This window comes from Pyrus communis, chromosome 1 (genome assembly GCF_041283825.1).
Source record: "Pyrus communis isolate YQ-2024b chromosome 1, ASM4128382v1, whole genome shotgun sequence".
Lineage (NCBI taxonomy): Eukaryota > Viridiplantae > Streptophyta > Magnoliopsida > Rosales > Rosaceae > Pyrus > Pyrus communis.
This window is the reverse complement of record NC_142565.1, coordinates 5,178,925-5,197,206: the sequence shown is the minus strand read 5'-3', so window position 1 is coordinate 5,197,206 and position 18,282 is coordinate 5,178,925. Positions and strand designations below refer to the sequence as shown.

Below are 18,282 nucleotides of genomic sequence, written 5' to 3'. Positions count from 1 at the left end.
CGGTTTAGTTTGGCTCGAACCCTTTTCCTTTGCCTAAGTGATCAAAGAGATTAGCAGTTGGGCAGCAGTTAGGTCTATTCATGTTCCTTCTGGTGGGTACTACCGTACTAGGAGAGACTGTTTAACCTCCATGCCAGGGTTAGAGTTGCAAAAGGTCTGGTCATAAAGGTCTGGTTTGAACTACGTGATTCGGAACCCTTAACATGTATATTATTTATTGATGGTGTGTGACATATCAGCAACAAATAAATCTCAATGCACTATGAGGAACGTACAAAATGCTAGTAATTATTGGCAACAATTTCACAAATTCTAGCAAAATACAGACGCTGAAGAGAACTGCAAGCATATAGACATAGTTACACGAGAATAATCGATTTCTTAAAAAATCTAAATACATCAATGGTTTTCGTATGATAGTGAGGCGCAGCAGTTCGACGTCTGGCGAAAACACAGCCTTGTATCAACAAATTGCAGTGAACACACCTGCTGTGCAGAAACCTGGAGTCCGACGATGAGACGCTGCCTTGAGGCTTGAACAGAATAACTATCGAGGATTGCGTGAAAGAAGAATGGGTAACGCCATTGCGTACAATTTTGAAAAATCTACTATTTCCAAGCAGTTGAAGGAATCCCCTGCTTTTGAAACCATTCGGGCATGTGAAACCTTTCATAAAGGGCAGGTCTCACATCTTTCTGCAGCGAGAGCTGCTTGAGGAGTGGAAGAAGAACATCCAAAAGCTGCGCAGCAAGGTAAGAGGAAATGAAAAAGAGATTAAAGAGGTAAACAGATAAATTTAAGAGGTACTGAAATTTCAAAAGTTGTAGCAAGATAATGAAATTTTTACCTGTGTGTCGTGTGTTTGCCCGGCAGAAAATGGAATGCATGGAATTCCATTCGAAGGTTGCAACAAGAAACTGAAAGGATTGTTGTCAACAATAACAATTCGGCGCATATCCTTTGATAGACCAGATAGATCCTTCACATGCTCCCGGTATTCCCTGTATTCATCCAGCATTAGAGATTTTACCAAACTAAGGATTTAAAGTCTCCAATAACAGTATTGGGTTATTTAAACAAACTAATGGAGCCAATGGGTCACCCAAAAACTCTACATCAACACGCTTGAATAAGGACTTGAAACAATAAAACCAAGGAACATATTGAGTGTGGAAGTGTATACACATCTGTTGAGAATCGTATGATATGTTTACATTCTATACAGAATCTTACTGAATATGTAAACTCCAAAGAATCAGTAGCTAAAATATCATATCCATACAAAAACCCGTTCACTCTCTTCATAAAATGTGTGATCCCTAAACTGAACAAATACATATTGCTTAACATCAACATGAATCATCCGCCAGGGGGAGAGGAGGGCCTCTTCGTGCATTGTGAGTTCACTGAGAATGACCTATGATCCACCATTCAACCAAGTCCAGTGACGGTACATGTGTACGAGAATAAATATTTCATGCTCAGAGTGCTGCGGTTCATTAGCTAACCCATATAGGGTGGCTATGTATGTAAGTGATGATGACATGAGACAAAAGACCATAAGATTCCAGTGTCCGTAAAGTGCTAACCATGGTAACATATGACGGTATCAGAGTCAATTACTATAAATCTTCACAGAAGAGACCAGACTTATTTATAGTAGATCAAACATACAAGCAGCAGAACTTACGTGCTAGTTGTTGAAGGCCGATAAAGTCGACAACTGAACAGATTATCCACATCTATTCTGTCAACAAGTGGCCTAGCATAACCTGTAACCATACAAAAACATAAGTATCCCAAACAGTTACACGAAAAGGGAGCGGCCAAAGGGAAAATAGAAACAAAGAAACGGAAAGTCATAAGCAAACCTTCAAGACCAGCAGTGAATAACACAAGCTCTGCAAACTGACTAACTTGTTTTAGGAAGTCATGCAACCCCGGACGCTCAAAGACTGTGACATAATTGACCTTCAGTTTGCCATCACATTCCTTCGAAACCCAACACACTCATGTCAACAAACTTTCATCTTTCGAAGGGAATGCAAGATAATCAACGTAAATAAGAAAAAAGCACCTTGTCCGAAGATACGCATTCAAGCTCAAACCACTTCATCCCACCTTCAGTTGCTTGAGTTCGAACTACAGCCGGCAAGCTGGATGTTTCATATGCACACACTAGGGTTTCATCCAGGTCCAGAACTACCTGCAGATCTTAGTGTCAGCACACCCACTTTCTTCCTCCCTCTACTGAATTTCCATTTTCATCCATTACTAGGTCCCTTGTGGGATTGCTTACGGAAGAGCTAAAACTGCTCTCTGATAAGCAAAATCACTTCTGATTTCATTTGGCAGAAAGCTCAAAAGCACTTTTGGGTCAAAGAAGCCAAGTGCTTCTTCATGAAGCACAAGAAGCACTACCAAGGCTTTTTCATGAGGCACTTGGACTCTCAACAAAAAATTCGACATGTTCACAATAAAAACACTTCTAGCAAAAGTGCTTTTGAGCACAAATGCTTCCCAAACTAGCCCTTACTAATTCTGCATTAACTAAATTAAGATAATTCAATTGGAGTATAATTCCAGCTAATTAAATTCTTATTTCCCAATCTATATATAGAAAAATCAATTTTTTTTCTTGAATTAATACAAAAGAACAATAATTTCGGTGAGCAATTCGAAATTCTGAAAATTATAAAATTTTAAACAGGATTCAAAAATAGAAAGTTTTTTAATTTGAAAACCGCACCGTGAGCTTTTCAAAAGGGTCGTCGGAGTCGGAATCGGGAGTGTCGGCGATTACAACGGCGGAGGCGGCGGGAGAGTCGTTCTCGGGCAGCTCGATGACGGGCAGTGATTTGAAGGCAGCGGAAGAAGCGGAAGAGGAGGAGGAGGAAGAGAGGAGGGGGTGGTGACCGAGAGCTCGGAGGATTCGGAGGAAGATCTGGAAGAAGAAGCCGAACCAGTTGAGCAGAGCTCGCCAGACTTGGAGAGTCTTGGGCGAGTAGACCACCTCGCCCTGAGTCAACTCAGCCATTATCTCGGTTGTCAGACTCCGAAGAGAAGAAGCTGATTGATTAGCCCTTCTGCAATAAAACTCTCTCTCTCTCTCTCTCTCTCTCTCTCTCTCTTGTTCCTTGTTTCCTTGGCGATGCCGCTTTCGACAAAGCCTAGAGAGATACAGGAGGGAGGGGATGGGGAGCCCGACGCGCTGCTTAGGCGAGAGCAAGAGTTTTGGGGGTGGTGAATAGTAGAGTGGCAATGGCAAGTGGCTCTTTATCACAGTGATGGAAAGGAGTTGAGCACTTGCACGACGGTGCGGGTTTGAAAAGGAGTTGAGCACTTGCATGACGGTGCGGGTTTGAATCCTATCGGTGGCTAATCTAACAAAATTTATCGTTTGACCCAAAAAAAAAAAAAGTAGAGTGGCAATTGGTTAACACCAGTTCGACACAACACGATTCGAGTTTATCAAAAAAAAAAAAAGATTCTTAATCGTGACTTAGCAATAGAGTTTGGTAATATTTTTCTTCATTTGTAAGAGAGCAATTTTAGGTTTGGATATGAGTTTATCTAAAAGTGATTCTTAATCGTCGCTTAGCATTATGGTTTGATAATATTTTTCTTCATTTGTATGTGATCAATTTAAGATTCATTTCTTGTCGAAGACAAATTTGAACGATTAAAATAAGTGACTCATTGTGTAGCTTAATCCTACTATTTGGTGTAAATATATCATTTTTTCCAATATTTAAAATAAAACATGAAATTAACGATTTTTCTTTTTGATGATAAAAGTGATAATTACATTAATTTATACTAAGCGGAGGAAGGATAGTTTGAATGTGGGATGCAAGGGGTTGAAAAGAAAAGCCCAAACTAACAGGGCAATTCATTACTTGCACAAAGTTATTTCCTATGACTTGAATATGACATGATTTTTTTTATATATATATACTTTTTAACACAACGATATATTTTATACTAAGATGAGAAACTTCAACTAAACCACATAATTGGCTAGTCATATTAATTTGCTTCAAATTTGTTATCGACCAAAATTGAACTTAAGATTCTTACTTCTAAATGAGATAAATATCAGATTGTACTAAGAGCTATATGACACAATTATTAAATGGAAATTGAGTTTCACAAATTATTTTTAACATGGATTTTTGCAAAGAGAAAATTAGTATATGTTTATCATCAATTCTCTATTATATTATATTAGACTATAATAAGTTAATAAAAAGGTTATCTCCTTTAATGTTTAATGAAAATTTTAATAAAATTATAAATGTTTATGTCGAGTAAGAGAGTTTAATTACACGCGGGAAAGGAGAGCGTGGGCGTTGGAGAAAGGTGGGAAAGTGAAACCTAGTCCCGCCAATCAGAAGAGACAATCTTTTGTCCGTTACACCAACGTTGGTGTCGTTTACAAAATCACCGCTACCACTACTGAATCAAATAATTTATTCACTGATCCTTAAATTAAATACTATTTACTTTTCAAGTCAAAGTATTTTTCTTTTGTTTCATTTCCGCCAATCAAATTTGAAGACCCTTTTTTCTCATCAAAACATGACACGACACTTGACTGCTTCCATTTGTTGATTCACAAGATTTTGCTGTTAAAACAATAGACGTGTGATGAGGTAGATATATCGTATTACTAATTACATCGAAAAATCTCTTTTGTGTGATATATCATATGTATGTATCAAGTAGTAATGATACGTTATACAATTGAATGACTCTCAGCTCTAATAGACATTTTGAGAGTCAAACCTAGACCCGACAATAAAAAAATAAAAAACCAAGAAGTTACAAGCGGACTAGCGTCATTAACGGAAAGATTTTAAGCATCAGAAAAATTGAATTTCTTTAGAATAAGTGAATCAGAAAGCAACACCATATTAATGCAGAACGTTTTATACATTTGTATGACCTAGCCACTCAAACATTACATTTTTTGAACAAGAAAAGTATGAATATGTTAAATCAGAACGAGAGAACATACGATAGACAATGCAAAACAAGGCCATGTACACGAAACCAAAACTGAAATCCGAAGCGCATCGCAGTCCAGTGTTCACCGGATGCAGATCGTGGTTCAAAAATTGCTCTTCAAAACTCAATTTACAAATGAACCCACAAGGAGAACTGCTACGTACCCCATGAGTTCATTCATATGTGTAGGAAAGCCATGGGTGCTCTAGTGCTTCCCTTGCGGTTGGGCGTCTCTCAGGATTGACTTCAAGCAGGCTTTTGACAAAGTCAATAAACCCAATGTCGGTTACTTGCAGGTGATTCTCCAAGGAGGACTCCTCTGGGATTATGTATTCCAGTTGGCTTGTTTCCTGAATGTGGGATGGCAAAGTGTTTAGTCCGAATGATTTATACATTGACTTATAAAAGGGAAAAGAATTGATGATTTCCTATTAGGAGAAACCGGAAACACCTACAAAAGTTTTTCGATTCTGTGGAACAAATGAAACTTAAAATCAAAGAAAGATCCTACACTTTATCACAAGATATGTTCTCCTTGCGTATTATCCAGAAAAAGCCTACTGCATGCAACTCACATCTAGAGAGAAGGATTGGAAGTATGCACCTCATTTATGTGGTACAGATCTAACTCGTTTGTGAAGTACTTATCGGTCTCCTGACCTTTCACTAACATATCCAGATCGATAGGACCAAGCATTCCAATCATGCGCGCAAGGATCATTACAACCCCGTCATTTGGAAAGAGCACCTGGTCAAGACAGAGATATTATGAGCATGAATGTATTTATATATGAACATTATACCTGAGGAGTTATTCCTTCAAGTTGATGGGAAACTAAAGAAAATATCATATGAGAGGCATAAACAGTGTAAGGAGTTTGCAGGGTACCGAAAAAATAATAGCCAATCAGTAACAATGCAATCGAATTTCAACAAGAACAATAAAACAGAGCTGAAAATAATGAATAAAACCAAGCAAAAGAGAGGGCATACTTCTCCGGAGCATAACTCCGCCAATATACAGCCAAGAGACCACATGTCAATCTTCTCGTCATAAGGGAGGCCAAGAATGACTTCAGGAGCTCTATAGGAACGAGATTGCACGTATAGACACAGGTTGTCCGTGCGAAAGCAACTGCTTCCAAGATCAATTATCTTTATTTCACATCTTCTGTAACTTTTTATAAGAATGTTTTCAGGCTTTAGATCACAGTGAATAACTCCCAAGCAATGCAAATAGTCCAATGCCTCTAAACATTGACGGGTTATGATCTGTTAAAAAAGGGCACCATTTAAGTTCTGTGTAAGCTATGTTACTCGTAACTAATTTTTAAAGCAGCTGAAAAGCCATGTTAATAGGTTGATGGAATCTAGTAGGGCAAGCATTTATGAGTTAATACAAACGAACCTGCAACCTTCTTATTGTGAAGTAAGCTTCTCCAGCAGATTCTTGACTGAACTTCTGAAATTCATACAAGTTTGCCCGAAGGAGTTCGCAAACAATGAAGAGATGCTCCTGTTTTGCAAAAATAAATTTGAGCACACTAAATAGTATGAACAATGCATGCTATTGTAAGAATCTCAATCAACCATCTCGAAAGAGATAAAGGTAGTCATCATAGGGTTATAAAACTTAGCCTCAGTCAGGTTATAAAACTTAGCCTCAGTGAATGACAAGTTGACAACTACGGCATCCCACTCAAAACAAAGAATATCAAAACGGTTTTTGAAGTTTCTTATATTGGATCGGAAGGAAATACCTGATGATAGAAGTAGTCATAAAGTCGCAAAATGTGGTGTTCGTCTGCAGGGTCATTTTTGTTGGCAAACTTTAGAAGTTTAATCTCATCCAGACTCTGATCGAAAAATTCTTTATCATTCTTTATGATCTTAAGGCAAACATCGACTCCTGTGTGAAGATCATGAGCCTGTACAACCTTACTGAAAGCTGCTGAACCAAGATATTCTGTTACATAGTATCTGCTTGCAATTACAGTCTTTAGCACAATAGGGAAATCCTTGCTTTCTTCAAATCCGGTCCTGTAAACGGCAGAACACATAAGTAAAACTGATAGCTACTTATCAATTTACGCAAACACGAGCTCAATCCTACATCAAAACAAAGATACAAAAATATCCTCACAATGGTAAATGCATCTTCTCAGTCAAGATGGATCAATAAGTTGTCAAAACCATAGAAAGGACACTATGAGAAACAAACCTGTTCTTCCTGTGTACGATTCTCAACTCGAAAACTTCAAAATCCTCGTCATTATTGTACATCAAAATCTCACTGGGAGCAACACCATCTCCATCAGCAGCAACCTCAGGCTCGTGGGATCCTTCTTTTACTTCACCGACTCCTTCATATCCCTTAACTCCCTTTGGCATGAAATCTTTCACTGCAACCTTATCGTCTAAACCAGAGGACCCCATAAACTTTTCACCCTGGCCATTTTTTGAACTCCTTTTGGCTGAGTAATTAGAACTATTGCTTAACTTGTGATATGGAGCAGAATCAATATCCGTACGAAGGATACCCCCCGAAACATCTAATTGGCAATCGTTGAAATCAGTTTTTTTCAAACTTGGATAGCAGCATTCTGCAGAATGTTCCTCAAAGCCTTCTTCCAACTGATTTTTCTTATCAAAATGATAATAATTCATCGCATAAACCTCCCTTGTATCATCCACGGGAGAAACATCAGTAAGACAACTCTTGTCCAGGCAATCGAGGCTTATTTCCGATTGAAATGCCTCGGATTTATAATTCAGAACCAGCACTTTCTCGTTCCCCTTGTCTGTATCGGAAGTCATGATGAACTTATCTTCAGTGGGACAAGCGAAGAAGTCTGGCCCTTCAAAGCAAGGAGTCATGAAGTCTCCTCCATCATCTTTCTCATCGTGCCAGAACAGGTCATTTTGCATATCGAAATCGTGGTAATCGCGTGCCGTGCCAAACTGAGAGAACCTATCAGATGAAGCCTGGGAACTGCTTGGAGATGTTGATCGAACTCCATACGGATTTGTAAATTCTGCGAACCAGAGAAAAAGATGAGACTTCTCCAATTCACTATCAACTAACAGAAACAAATAGTGGCACGATCATCGCCAGGAAATCTTCTCTGTTCCCAAGCTCAAGATACAACTTATACATTAAGCATTAAGTTACTCCTAACACTATTAATCTATACATATGTATATACATGTGTGTGTGTGTATGCTTAATTTGAAATCACCCAGAAATCAGAAGCTTAATTTTGATTGAAAGTAAATAACTTTAAGTTTCTAACTACCTGAAGAGCACTTGTTAGAAGTAGAAGACCCTAAGCTCACAAACTCATCGTCCTCCGCCGAGCTCGATCCCGAGCATTCTCCACCGCCCTGAACCTCAGGTCGTCGGAAACTCGCCGGAATTCTGACCGGCGGCAGCGGAGGAACCATCGGAAACAAGAACTTCTCGTAATCGAAAGAACCCAGTTCGCCTTTCTCAATCATGTCCTCTTTGAGAGCGGATTCGGCCTCCGAAAACCCGTTTGCTCTCAGGAATTCGAGCACCGCCGAGACGTCGGCCGAGTCCTCCATGGACGTGGGAATTCAGAGCTAGTGGAGTAGTAGTGGTGAGAGAGGTGACCAGTGGGTGTGAATAAAGGGAGCTGGGAGGGGTAAAAGTGAAAACTATGACATGGTTCAGGGCTTGCATGCTTGTAATAGAGAGAGAAAGAGAGATGAATCCACTCTCACTCTCTCCTCTCCTTTCTGTGTCTGCTGTAAAACTGAAGCTAAAAGAGGAGAGAGAAAGAGTAAGAGAAATAGGAGAGAGAGAGATGTGTAACCCACTTTGAAAAGCGAGGGCCGTGGGTTTTGGGGGTTTTGGTTTTGTGGGTCCTCCCCTTTCTATCATCACAACAACCGTGGACGTGTACATACATATCCACGTGGAAATTGGTCTTATTGATTTTCTGGTATTTCCCTTTATTTCTTTATTTTTGTCGGGAAGTCTTTTTTGTCGTTCATGGGACCATTTCCATCCCATCCAAAAAAGAAAGATAATTAATGAAAAAAATTTAAAAATTTTGAGTTTTAATGATAAAGATAAAATAAAGGGTAAAATAAATAGCACCAGAATTGATTTTTTATTGTAAAAATATGATTTCATTAAAATGGACAGCACCAAAAACTTTTCGTTAAAATTTTCAATAAATAATACGCTTTCTTTTGCCTTTTCTTTACAACGACTAGAAAAAACCCTACGTGTGAGAAAATTATGATTTTTTCACTAGAACAAATGTGAAAAGAAAAAATAGAATGAGATTTTTTGACCATATGTGGATGATGGGGGAGAAAAAACAGTGAAAAAAATTTATATGAAATTATCTTTATGCCCATCATTTTTTTAAGAATGTTTTTATTGAATTGTGAATTGAGGGTTAAAATTGTCTTTTCATTCTCATTTGTTGACAAAGAGAATTTGTTAATAGATAGTATAGATATATTTGTAGTATATGCATATATGAAGTGAGTTTTTTTTTTTTTTTTTTTTTTTGAACAAATGAATTGAGCTTGTTAACCTAATCTGTGCGTCTGTTTTTTTTTAAAATAAACTTAAATTGTATTAAATTAATATATTGAATAGTTTTTCTTTTTAATATTGAGACAAGAAATATCGACTAACTACTGGCTGATTGATAGAATAGTTGGTGGTTGGTTAATTTTTTTTTCATCATGGTAAGAAACAATAAACATAACAATGAAAGGTAACCTACATGTTTGATAGTCAAATGTGAAGCTTCCTCGCCTTAAATGTAGTCCTTGATTTTTAAAGCAAAGTTTGGACCAGTTTGCAAAATGCACAAGGTTCATTATCAATTAACTCAATTAAAACGATTCTCCCATTCATTCAAATAATGATGTGGATTGAAGTTGAAGAATAAATATAGCATAGATTCTTTCAGTGATTGTCCTTTTGTCTTATATATATTGAGGAACTTATTTGTTCTGCACATACGATTAATAAATATTTATTGTCCGAAAATTATAATCGGAACTGTTCAATCTCCTTATTATCATCTATAGACTATATCTGCAAAAAATCGTCTAATTTGAAGATTGTTTAGTCATCCATGCTTTAAACCAATGAACATTTTTTTTATAACAAATAGCATCCTCAGGATAAACGGTCTATTCATTTTATGCATATGAATGGCTAAAAAGATCTCAAAATTGAATAATTTCTTTTGCATGTATAATCTTTTAGTTGATAAAGAGAAGATTTTTTAGCTAAAATGGTCCCTAAGACTGGCGTAACTCATCACTTTAGTCCCTGATATTTAAAATCAATCGAAGTAGTTCCTGAGTCTGTCCACTATCAATCATTTTGGTCATTCTATGAAAAAATTTGTTAAATAAGGACCAAATTGACAAAGTACCCTCAATTTAATAAACAATATGCCAAAATGATTTTAAAAAAAAAATTGAGGGTATGTATTTCATTTTATCCTTGTTTAGTATAAATTTTTATAGAATGACCAAAATGATTGATGTAGAAAAACTCAGTAGCAACTTCTATCCATTTTAAATCTCAAAAATCAAAATAAAGAGTTATACTAATCTAAAGAATCATTTTAGCAGACTGTAAAAATCTGTTGATCATAAATAAAGGAACAAGTAAACAACACATGATGAGGGGACACAAGCATTACCCATTAATCATGTGACTTTGATTATGTTGAGATTTAAAGCATTAATGTACCGTTCAGAATGAATCATTTGATGCTTATTTACGGTTGGTGGAGAATAGTACATAGTCAACCAATATTTGGTTGAGTTTGATATATATCCACACATAAAATTGCTTAATTATTAGTTTTAATGAAAAATGGTAATCACCCACCGTTTGTCTCTTTGTCCACGTTGTAGATTCGGAGAAATTTAGCTTGTTTATGAAATTTTCAACTTTATTCAACTTTATCGTAGATGTTATTAGCACTTAAAAAATTTATCATGCGAATACCTTTTCTCTTTCCAAAGGAAAAAATAATAAGAAAAAGCAAAAGAGTTGGATGGTTATTTACTAGTTTACTAATTGTTACAAGTGATGACTTGTCCTGGTAAATATCGTATTTTTCTTCAACCATTGTGTCTTGGATTTAAACACATACCTTTATCTTTAATCTAGCCTAGAGGCTAGAGTAGTAATATCGTCAGTAATTGGGGACAAATTTTAGACCTATATTTCACACGGTATGTTTTAGATTTGATTCATAACACTAATGAACCACACAATGATGATCAAGAAGAGGTTAAAATGACTTTGTAAGTTTTCTCGACTCCTGAAAAGATGATTGTTATGGTGTAGTTACCGGCTAGTTCCATTTTAAAGATAAAAATTTGCTGTAACGATGAAAAACGTTGCAATCTGAGTCGCGGTCAACCATGCATCTTTAATTTTAACTGGTCCATGTTATTGTTGTGGGTGAATCCAATCGCTCGATTTACCGGTGCAACCACTTGTCATGGGGTCGTGAAGTAAGTAAAGGTCGACCCACCGCAGGTCATCATGTTGTTTCTCCAAAGAAAGCGGGACACAGAACCTCTTTTTCCCCTTTCTAGCTTCTTCTCCATGTGACGATGGTAAATAATGATTAAAGCCTACATCTCTTCCCATCTTTTTTATTTCTCTCCTGTATTCTCTCCTTTATTTCTTTGTGTTGATTTGACTGTGAAGTTTGAAAGAAATGCCGGTTGGTGAAGAACCTTGGGTGGGGATTTCGACCTTATCATTTGCATTAGAGCAGCTCCACCAGAGCTTTTTTTGCCCAGCACCAAGTCCAAATAACAGCCCGGCATGCAGGGAAAGTGCTCCAGCCCGCCAACTTGCCTGGCACCCAGCCCGTGCCAGTCAAGAGCCCAGCCCAAAATGGACAGACCCATTCCCCGGTCTGTTTCTGGCGCGTGCACAACACGCGGGAGACCAGGCGAGTAGCCGACAGCTTTGCAGGCGGTGGGGCCCGCGCGGCAGGGCAACTTGCAGTCGTCCGGGGTGAAGGATACGTGGCCTCCTCAGAGCCGTTGGATTTCCAACGGCTAGTTTTTGAGGCCGTTGGATTTCCAACGGTAAAAAAAATTTGAATTTCAATTTTAAATTGTACCGTCCGATCACAGATCAACGGTCCACGTTTATTTCATCAAAAATTTAAAAAAAAAAAAAAAAGGCCCAACGGTCAGAAATTTGACCGTTGGCCACGTGGCGTAATGAGTGCTGTTGGATTTGATTATTTTTCAAATCCAACGGTCCCGATTAATTACAACATTAAAATTTATTAAAAATTAATTAAAAAATGTCAAAAATTTTTAAAAAAAATACAGAAAAATTTTAAAAAATTAATTTTTTTTCTATAAATACCTAACCCTCATCTTCCACCTTACACCACATTTCAATATTTTCTACACTTTCTACACTTTCTACTTTTGAATATTTTGTACACTTTGAGAGAAAAAAATGACTTCGTGGAAGCTCAGTGAAGATGTTACGTTGTGTGAATGTTAGGTTCGCACTACTCATGACCCGATTACGGGTAATGAGATGGATAAGCGAGAAATATGGAGTAAAAAAATTATTATTTTATAAAAAATTATTATTAAAACTATTTTTTTTTTATTATTTTATAAAAAAATTATTTAATATTTTAAATGGACTGGGTGCCAGCGCATTTTGTAGGGGTGGAGATCGTTTGTGCCAGCGCATTTTTAGACTAGGTGCCAGCACATTTTTTTTTGGGGTGGAGATGCTTTGGCCTATTACTGTTCATTGAGTCTGTTACTGTTCAATTAAGTGGATAAATGGGCTGGGTGCTGGCACAAAGTGGATAGGGGTGGAGTTGCTCTTAGAGAGACTTTTGTACGAGAAAATTATCACAACACTCGTGTTTTAGTCTTTTATACATTTCTGTTTTATTTTGTTCGTTCATTTCATTTTATGCCGGATGGGATCATTGCTAATGTAGAATTTCAAGTCACCAGTATAATGTTATGTAACATATGTGGATAAAATCTTACACATAATATTGTACTAAAAGTTCGGAACGGCAGAGTGACTAAGAAATCCGTTTTATTTGAGTATTTTTTCGTTTGCAACCAGAGGCTGATGCATTGAGGGGCAGAGGGTCAGCTGACCCCTGAACATCGATGAATGTCCATAGATAACTTGAGTTCTGATCCCCCGAACTTCGATGAATGTCCATGGATAACTTGGGTGGTGCCCTTTTAAAGATTGGAGTTAGCTTCATACATGCCCTCCAATTATAAAAGTGGTTTTTCTTATTATTTTTTTTTTAATAAATATTACTTTGTCAAAACAACATAGTTTTGGACCCTTAGTTTAATAAAAAAAAAAAAAAAAAACACCAAGAGCCAAAAAAAATAAATAAACGCATGGATGATGGTTACTCGAGGGAGATCACGGCGTGGAGCTCAAAGTAGTGTTCTAAAAATCGACCTAGGCGGTGATGACCCGCCGCGATTTAGGGCAAATCGTTTCGAAAAATCGGTCTGGAGCTAGGCGGATTTGTTTTTTTTTATTTTTATATTAATTGTGTGCTTTTTTATTTTTTTAGTTTCATGGTGGTATACCTATGGAAATCGTGTACCTAATTTGCAAATGATGGATTGACTACAAGTTCATCTAATTGTGAAATGAATTGGAGAACTTTTGAGGGGATACATACGAAAAGAAAAAAAAACAAAATTAGATACAACAACGTTAAATAGTTTAATCTATAACCAATCCAATGCAAAGATCATGAACAAGAAGAATTCAGTCTATTATCCAAGAATGCTCCTCATTATGATTATATGCTTACTGTTTTTTAAATATTGAACTTGTTGGATGGATGTACTTTGTGTATTCTTCTACTTCTATTTTTGCATTTTATCATTCTTTTATTATTCATACAAGTATATTTTTTTAGTGTAAATAGGCACTTATTTAAAAGATATATAATAAATTTACATAAATCTGCCTAGCCACCTAGGCACTAGACTCATGCCCGCCGCTCGACTAGAGCCTAGTGTTTTTTAGAACATTGGCTTAAAGAATCACAAACTTCCATCCTTATCATGTGGAGCTCTTTGTTTGATAAGCAACTTGTGGAATTAAATAGTCGTTTTGATGAGGTAAATACAGAGTCGCTTCTTTGTTTGGCAAGTTTGAGCCTGGATGATTCATTCTCGGCTTTTGATGAACAAAAGCTAATATGTTTTGCGCAATTTTATCCGAATGAATTTACTACTTATCAACTCTTGGCACTTGAAGATCAACTTGGGCATTATATTCTTGATATGCGTTCGAATAGTGAATTTTCTCAATTGAAAGGAATTGGTTGCCTTGCAAAAAAATGGTGGACTGTAACATCCCACATCGACCAACGGAGAGGGGGTGATGTGCCTTATATGTACATGCCTACCTCCATATAGCACGAGTTCGGGTAAGAACATTCTCAGGATGGGTGACCCTCTGGGAAGTTCTCGTGTGAGTACCCAGAAACAAAACCGTGAGGGCGTGGTCAGGGCCCAAAACGGACAATATCGTGCTATAGTGGAGTCGAGACTGGGATGTGATTGAATGATATCAGAGCCACTCTGCCGTGTGGTGCGAGCATGTTGACGAGGACGTCGGGCCCCTAAGGGAGGTGGATTCTAACATCCCACATCAACCAACGGAAAGGGGGTGATGTGCCTTATATGTACATGTCTACCTCCATATAGAATGAGGCCTTTTGGGAGCTCACTGGCTTCAGGTTCCATTGGAACTCCGAAGTTAAGTGAGTTCGGGCGAAAGCATTCCCAGGATGGGTGACCCCCTAGGAAGTTCTCGTGTAAGTACCCATAAACAAAACCATGAGGACGTGGCCGGGGCCCAAAACGGACAATATCGTGCTACGGCAAAGTCGAGACTGAGATATGACCAAACTCACTTAACTTCGGAGTTTCGATGGAACCTAAAGTCAGTGAGTTCCCAAAAGGCCTCGTGCTATATAGAGGTGGGCATGTACATATAAGGCACATCACCCCCTATCCGTTGGTCGATGTAGGATGTTACATGGACACGGGGAGGAATAGAGTATATAATCATGTGTATTTGCTAATTACATTGGCTTTGGTTCTACCAATTGCTTCTGCCTTAGTGGAGAAAGCTTTTCCCGCTATGAATATTGTGAAGACTCCATTATGTAACCGAATGGGAGATCAATGGTTGAGTGATAGCATGGTGGTTTATATTGAAAGCAACGTTTTTCTTCCATTAACAATGAAGCTATAATGCAACATTTTTAAAATATGAAAACACGTCAGGAACTATTGTAACTTGTATTGTTATTTGTTCCATAAATTATGAATGATAGAACTATAGTTTAATTTTTAAGGTTATTATATGTCTATGAAATGTTTGTAAACTTTTATACGTGACCCTCCGAAATATTTTTCATGGACCTGCTACTATAGCATGTAACCTTACCTTATGTTTCCTGATACAGGTTCTTTCGTGTTGGAGAGCCATAAAGGTTTAAACTTAGTTAAATCCTTGCATTGTGTATAAGGATGTTTCTTTTTGTATTAAAATAGTATGTTTGTCTTCTCGCACTTGCGTTCAATCTGTTCTCGAAAGTTAGAGTAGTTTATAATCAAATATCATATCACATTGCTAAAAAGGAAGGATAGACTTTTCTTTTTTTCTTCTTTTTTTTTTTTTTTTTTTTTTTTTTTTAATTTCTTGGTTAGTTGTTTTTAATCGTAAATACAGCAAAGGTAGGTATGCAATACTTGGTCCAGGTTCCAACCATAGATCACCATTATTTTTAAGTTTCAAAGTCAGAGGCATCTTTAGATTCCGATGCACATTCCAGATATTTGTTGAACTTTCATGGATGGAAGTGGAATAATAAGAAACTGAGTGAGGATTGGTTGAATACTGCCAACCCAAATCAAATCATTAAACTAAATTCTAAAACTGAATGACGTAGTGATCGCTACAATCCTTGACAAAAAGCATGACTAAACACACGTTAGGTATACATTCTAATCATTCTAGATAATTATCTTGAGGCGATTTGTCCTTTGAATTTGCTATTTAGTTTCACTTTACCTTCTGCAATTAATTTATCTCGTTTTGCTCTATAAAACTGTCATACTACTATTTAATTTAGCGTTTATTTGACCGAATCGGCAAAAATACAATGAACAGAGACTAAATGAGACGAAAATAATAGTTTCATAGGGCAAAGTGAGACTAAATGTTAGTTTAAGGTAGTAAATCAGTTAATAAGCCTATCTTAATTCAAACTAAAACTTGAATGGTGCTATTCTTAAATCTTTATTTGACAAAATATGTAGCTACCTATTTTTTAATACCAACATGGGCAACTTCATCCAACAAAATTATTATTCCAATTATCCAACAAAATGACTGACTCTTCACATTTAGTTTTCTATGCTTAACTTGAAGAGCAAGAAGGTGCAATTGACATTAAAATTAAAAGAAAACTAACGAAAAGTTAAAAAAAAAAATTTAGTTTTAATGAAAAATGACAAATAAAGATGTAGTGAATAGTATAAAAAAAAAGGTAAAAATGTGATTTTTCGTTATAAGTGAACAGTACCATGAGTGTTTCGTTAAAACTTCCTAAAGTTAATCGGGTTTGTTTTGTTAGATCCTTCCCTTACAAGTACATATATATATTATTAATATCTGACAGAAAACAAGAACATATTAATTGATATTTATGCACAGAAAAAACGAGCTTCTGGTTTTCATTTTTGTTATAATAGTCATGATCATCTGATGTTTAAGTAAAACACATGGCCGTAGCAATGCAATATTTTGTTTGGAAAAAGGACCATTAGGCATCAGCAGAAGGAGTAAGTAGAATTATGGTTGTTTTTTCTTTTCTTTTTTTTTTTGGTCAAGAATTATGGTTGTTTTAAATATAGAATTGTGAAGTATGAATCCTACATTGATGAGAGAATGGACTTTGCATGAGCTTATAATGAGTTGGGCTGCTCCACATATTGCCAATTGATTTCATGGTAGAACCTCAATTTTCTTCATGGTGTCAGAGCAGGTTGTTCCACTGTGAAGCCAAACGGCCACATACGCTCCACTTAACCCTATTGTGTTGCTCACGTGCTAGGTTTGAAAATTTGCCACATGTGAGGGGCATGTTGAGAGTGAATCATACTTTGATGAGAGGAAGGACTTTGCATGAGCTTATAAGTAAGTTGAACTACTCCCCATATTGCTAATTGATTTTATAGTGAAACCTCAATTTTCTTTAAGAATAACGCTACAATCAATTGCACTTATACATATAAGTTGAAATACTAAACTTGAGGATTCATGTTTTATTAGTCTTATACGCATAAACAATTAAAATTAGTGCATACAAGACTCATCTTACCATTTTTCTTAAAAACATTAGCAAAATAATATCAAATTAAAAAGAATAAGATTAGGGTTTTATTTGATAAAAATAAGATTCGATGCCACATAGTGTACTGTTTGTGTGGCCTGTGTTTCAAGTTTCGAACACAGAAGCCAACAAACAACATTCCCATGCATTAAACGCATGAATACAAAAGGTCCTTTATGCCACTGAAATCTGATCTGGAAATGCGTAACGCATACCTCAGTTTCCTCTAAATCACCACCCTCTGCCGCTGCTGCTGTTGCAATGCGGAAGACTTGCCAGCAGCGCAGAAGCACCATACGAATCTGCAGATGTGGGTCACCGTGGGCCTCCGAGATTTTTCAGTGTGTCAAGACGGTTCTATATACTAAATGTTTGATTCAAATAGTTTTTTTAAACAATCGATATTATTTACATTAAAAGAATAAGGTAAGCTTAGCCTCACAATAGACTAGTAATAATCTTTTTCAAATTAGCATTTGATGATAATTGAATATAAGACATCTCACTTACATCGTGTCCGGAACGCTAATGCATTTCTCCTTCGGCTCATTGTCCTTTATCAACTAGGGTTTAGTTGGGCTCAATGGCAATGGATTGTATCTTCTTGGGCTGCATTTCATATTTACCTTTTCATTAATTTGATTTAGAGTTTTTTTCCTTCATTTTTTTAGATTTGAATTCTATAAATGGCGAGTTCAATACACATTATTACTTGTACATTATGTGATTTACCTCAACCCACACCCACATTTTTGTTTTGTCAAAATAAATAAAAATGATCATTTAATTTGGTGGCACTCTGTTCTA

The 18,282-nt window shown here is 36.7% G+C and overlaps 2 protein-coding genes across 2 annotated transcripts; both read right to left on the bottom strand.

Annotated features, from left to right (window-relative positions):
* Positions 1–272: 272 nt before the first annotated feature.
* On the bottom strand, positions 273–3,203 carry LOC137720494 (uncharacterized). Its single transcript, XM_068459569.2, has 6 exons — positions 2,751–3,203; positions 2,079–2,207; positions 1,873–1,993; positions 1,692–1,773; positions 849–1,002; positions 273–741 (listed from the first exon to the last, which is right to left on the bottom strand). Exons 1-6 carry the CDS (start codon positions 3,036–3,038, stop codon positions 610–612), a joined length of 906 nt encoding a protein of 301 aa, XP_068315670.2. The 5' UTR covers positions 3,039–3,203; the 3' UTR covers positions 273–609.
* Positions 3,204–4,895: 1,692 nt separating this feature from the next.
* Positions 4,896–8,905, bottom strand: LOC137720342 (uncharacterized). Its single transcript, XM_068459398.2, has 7 exons — positions 8,308–8,905; positions 7,233–8,046; positions 6,772–7,051; positions 6,420–6,527; positions 6,005–6,283; positions 5,616–5,759; positions 4,896–5,361 (listed from the first exon to the last, which is right to left on the bottom strand). Exons 1-7 carry the CDS (start codon positions 8,594–8,596, stop codon positions 5,185–5,187), a joined length of 2,091 nt encoding a protein of 696 aa, XP_068315499.2. The 5' UTR covers positions 8,597–8,905; the 3' UTR covers positions 4,896–5,184.
* Positions 8,906–18,282: the final 9,377 nt, after the last annotated feature.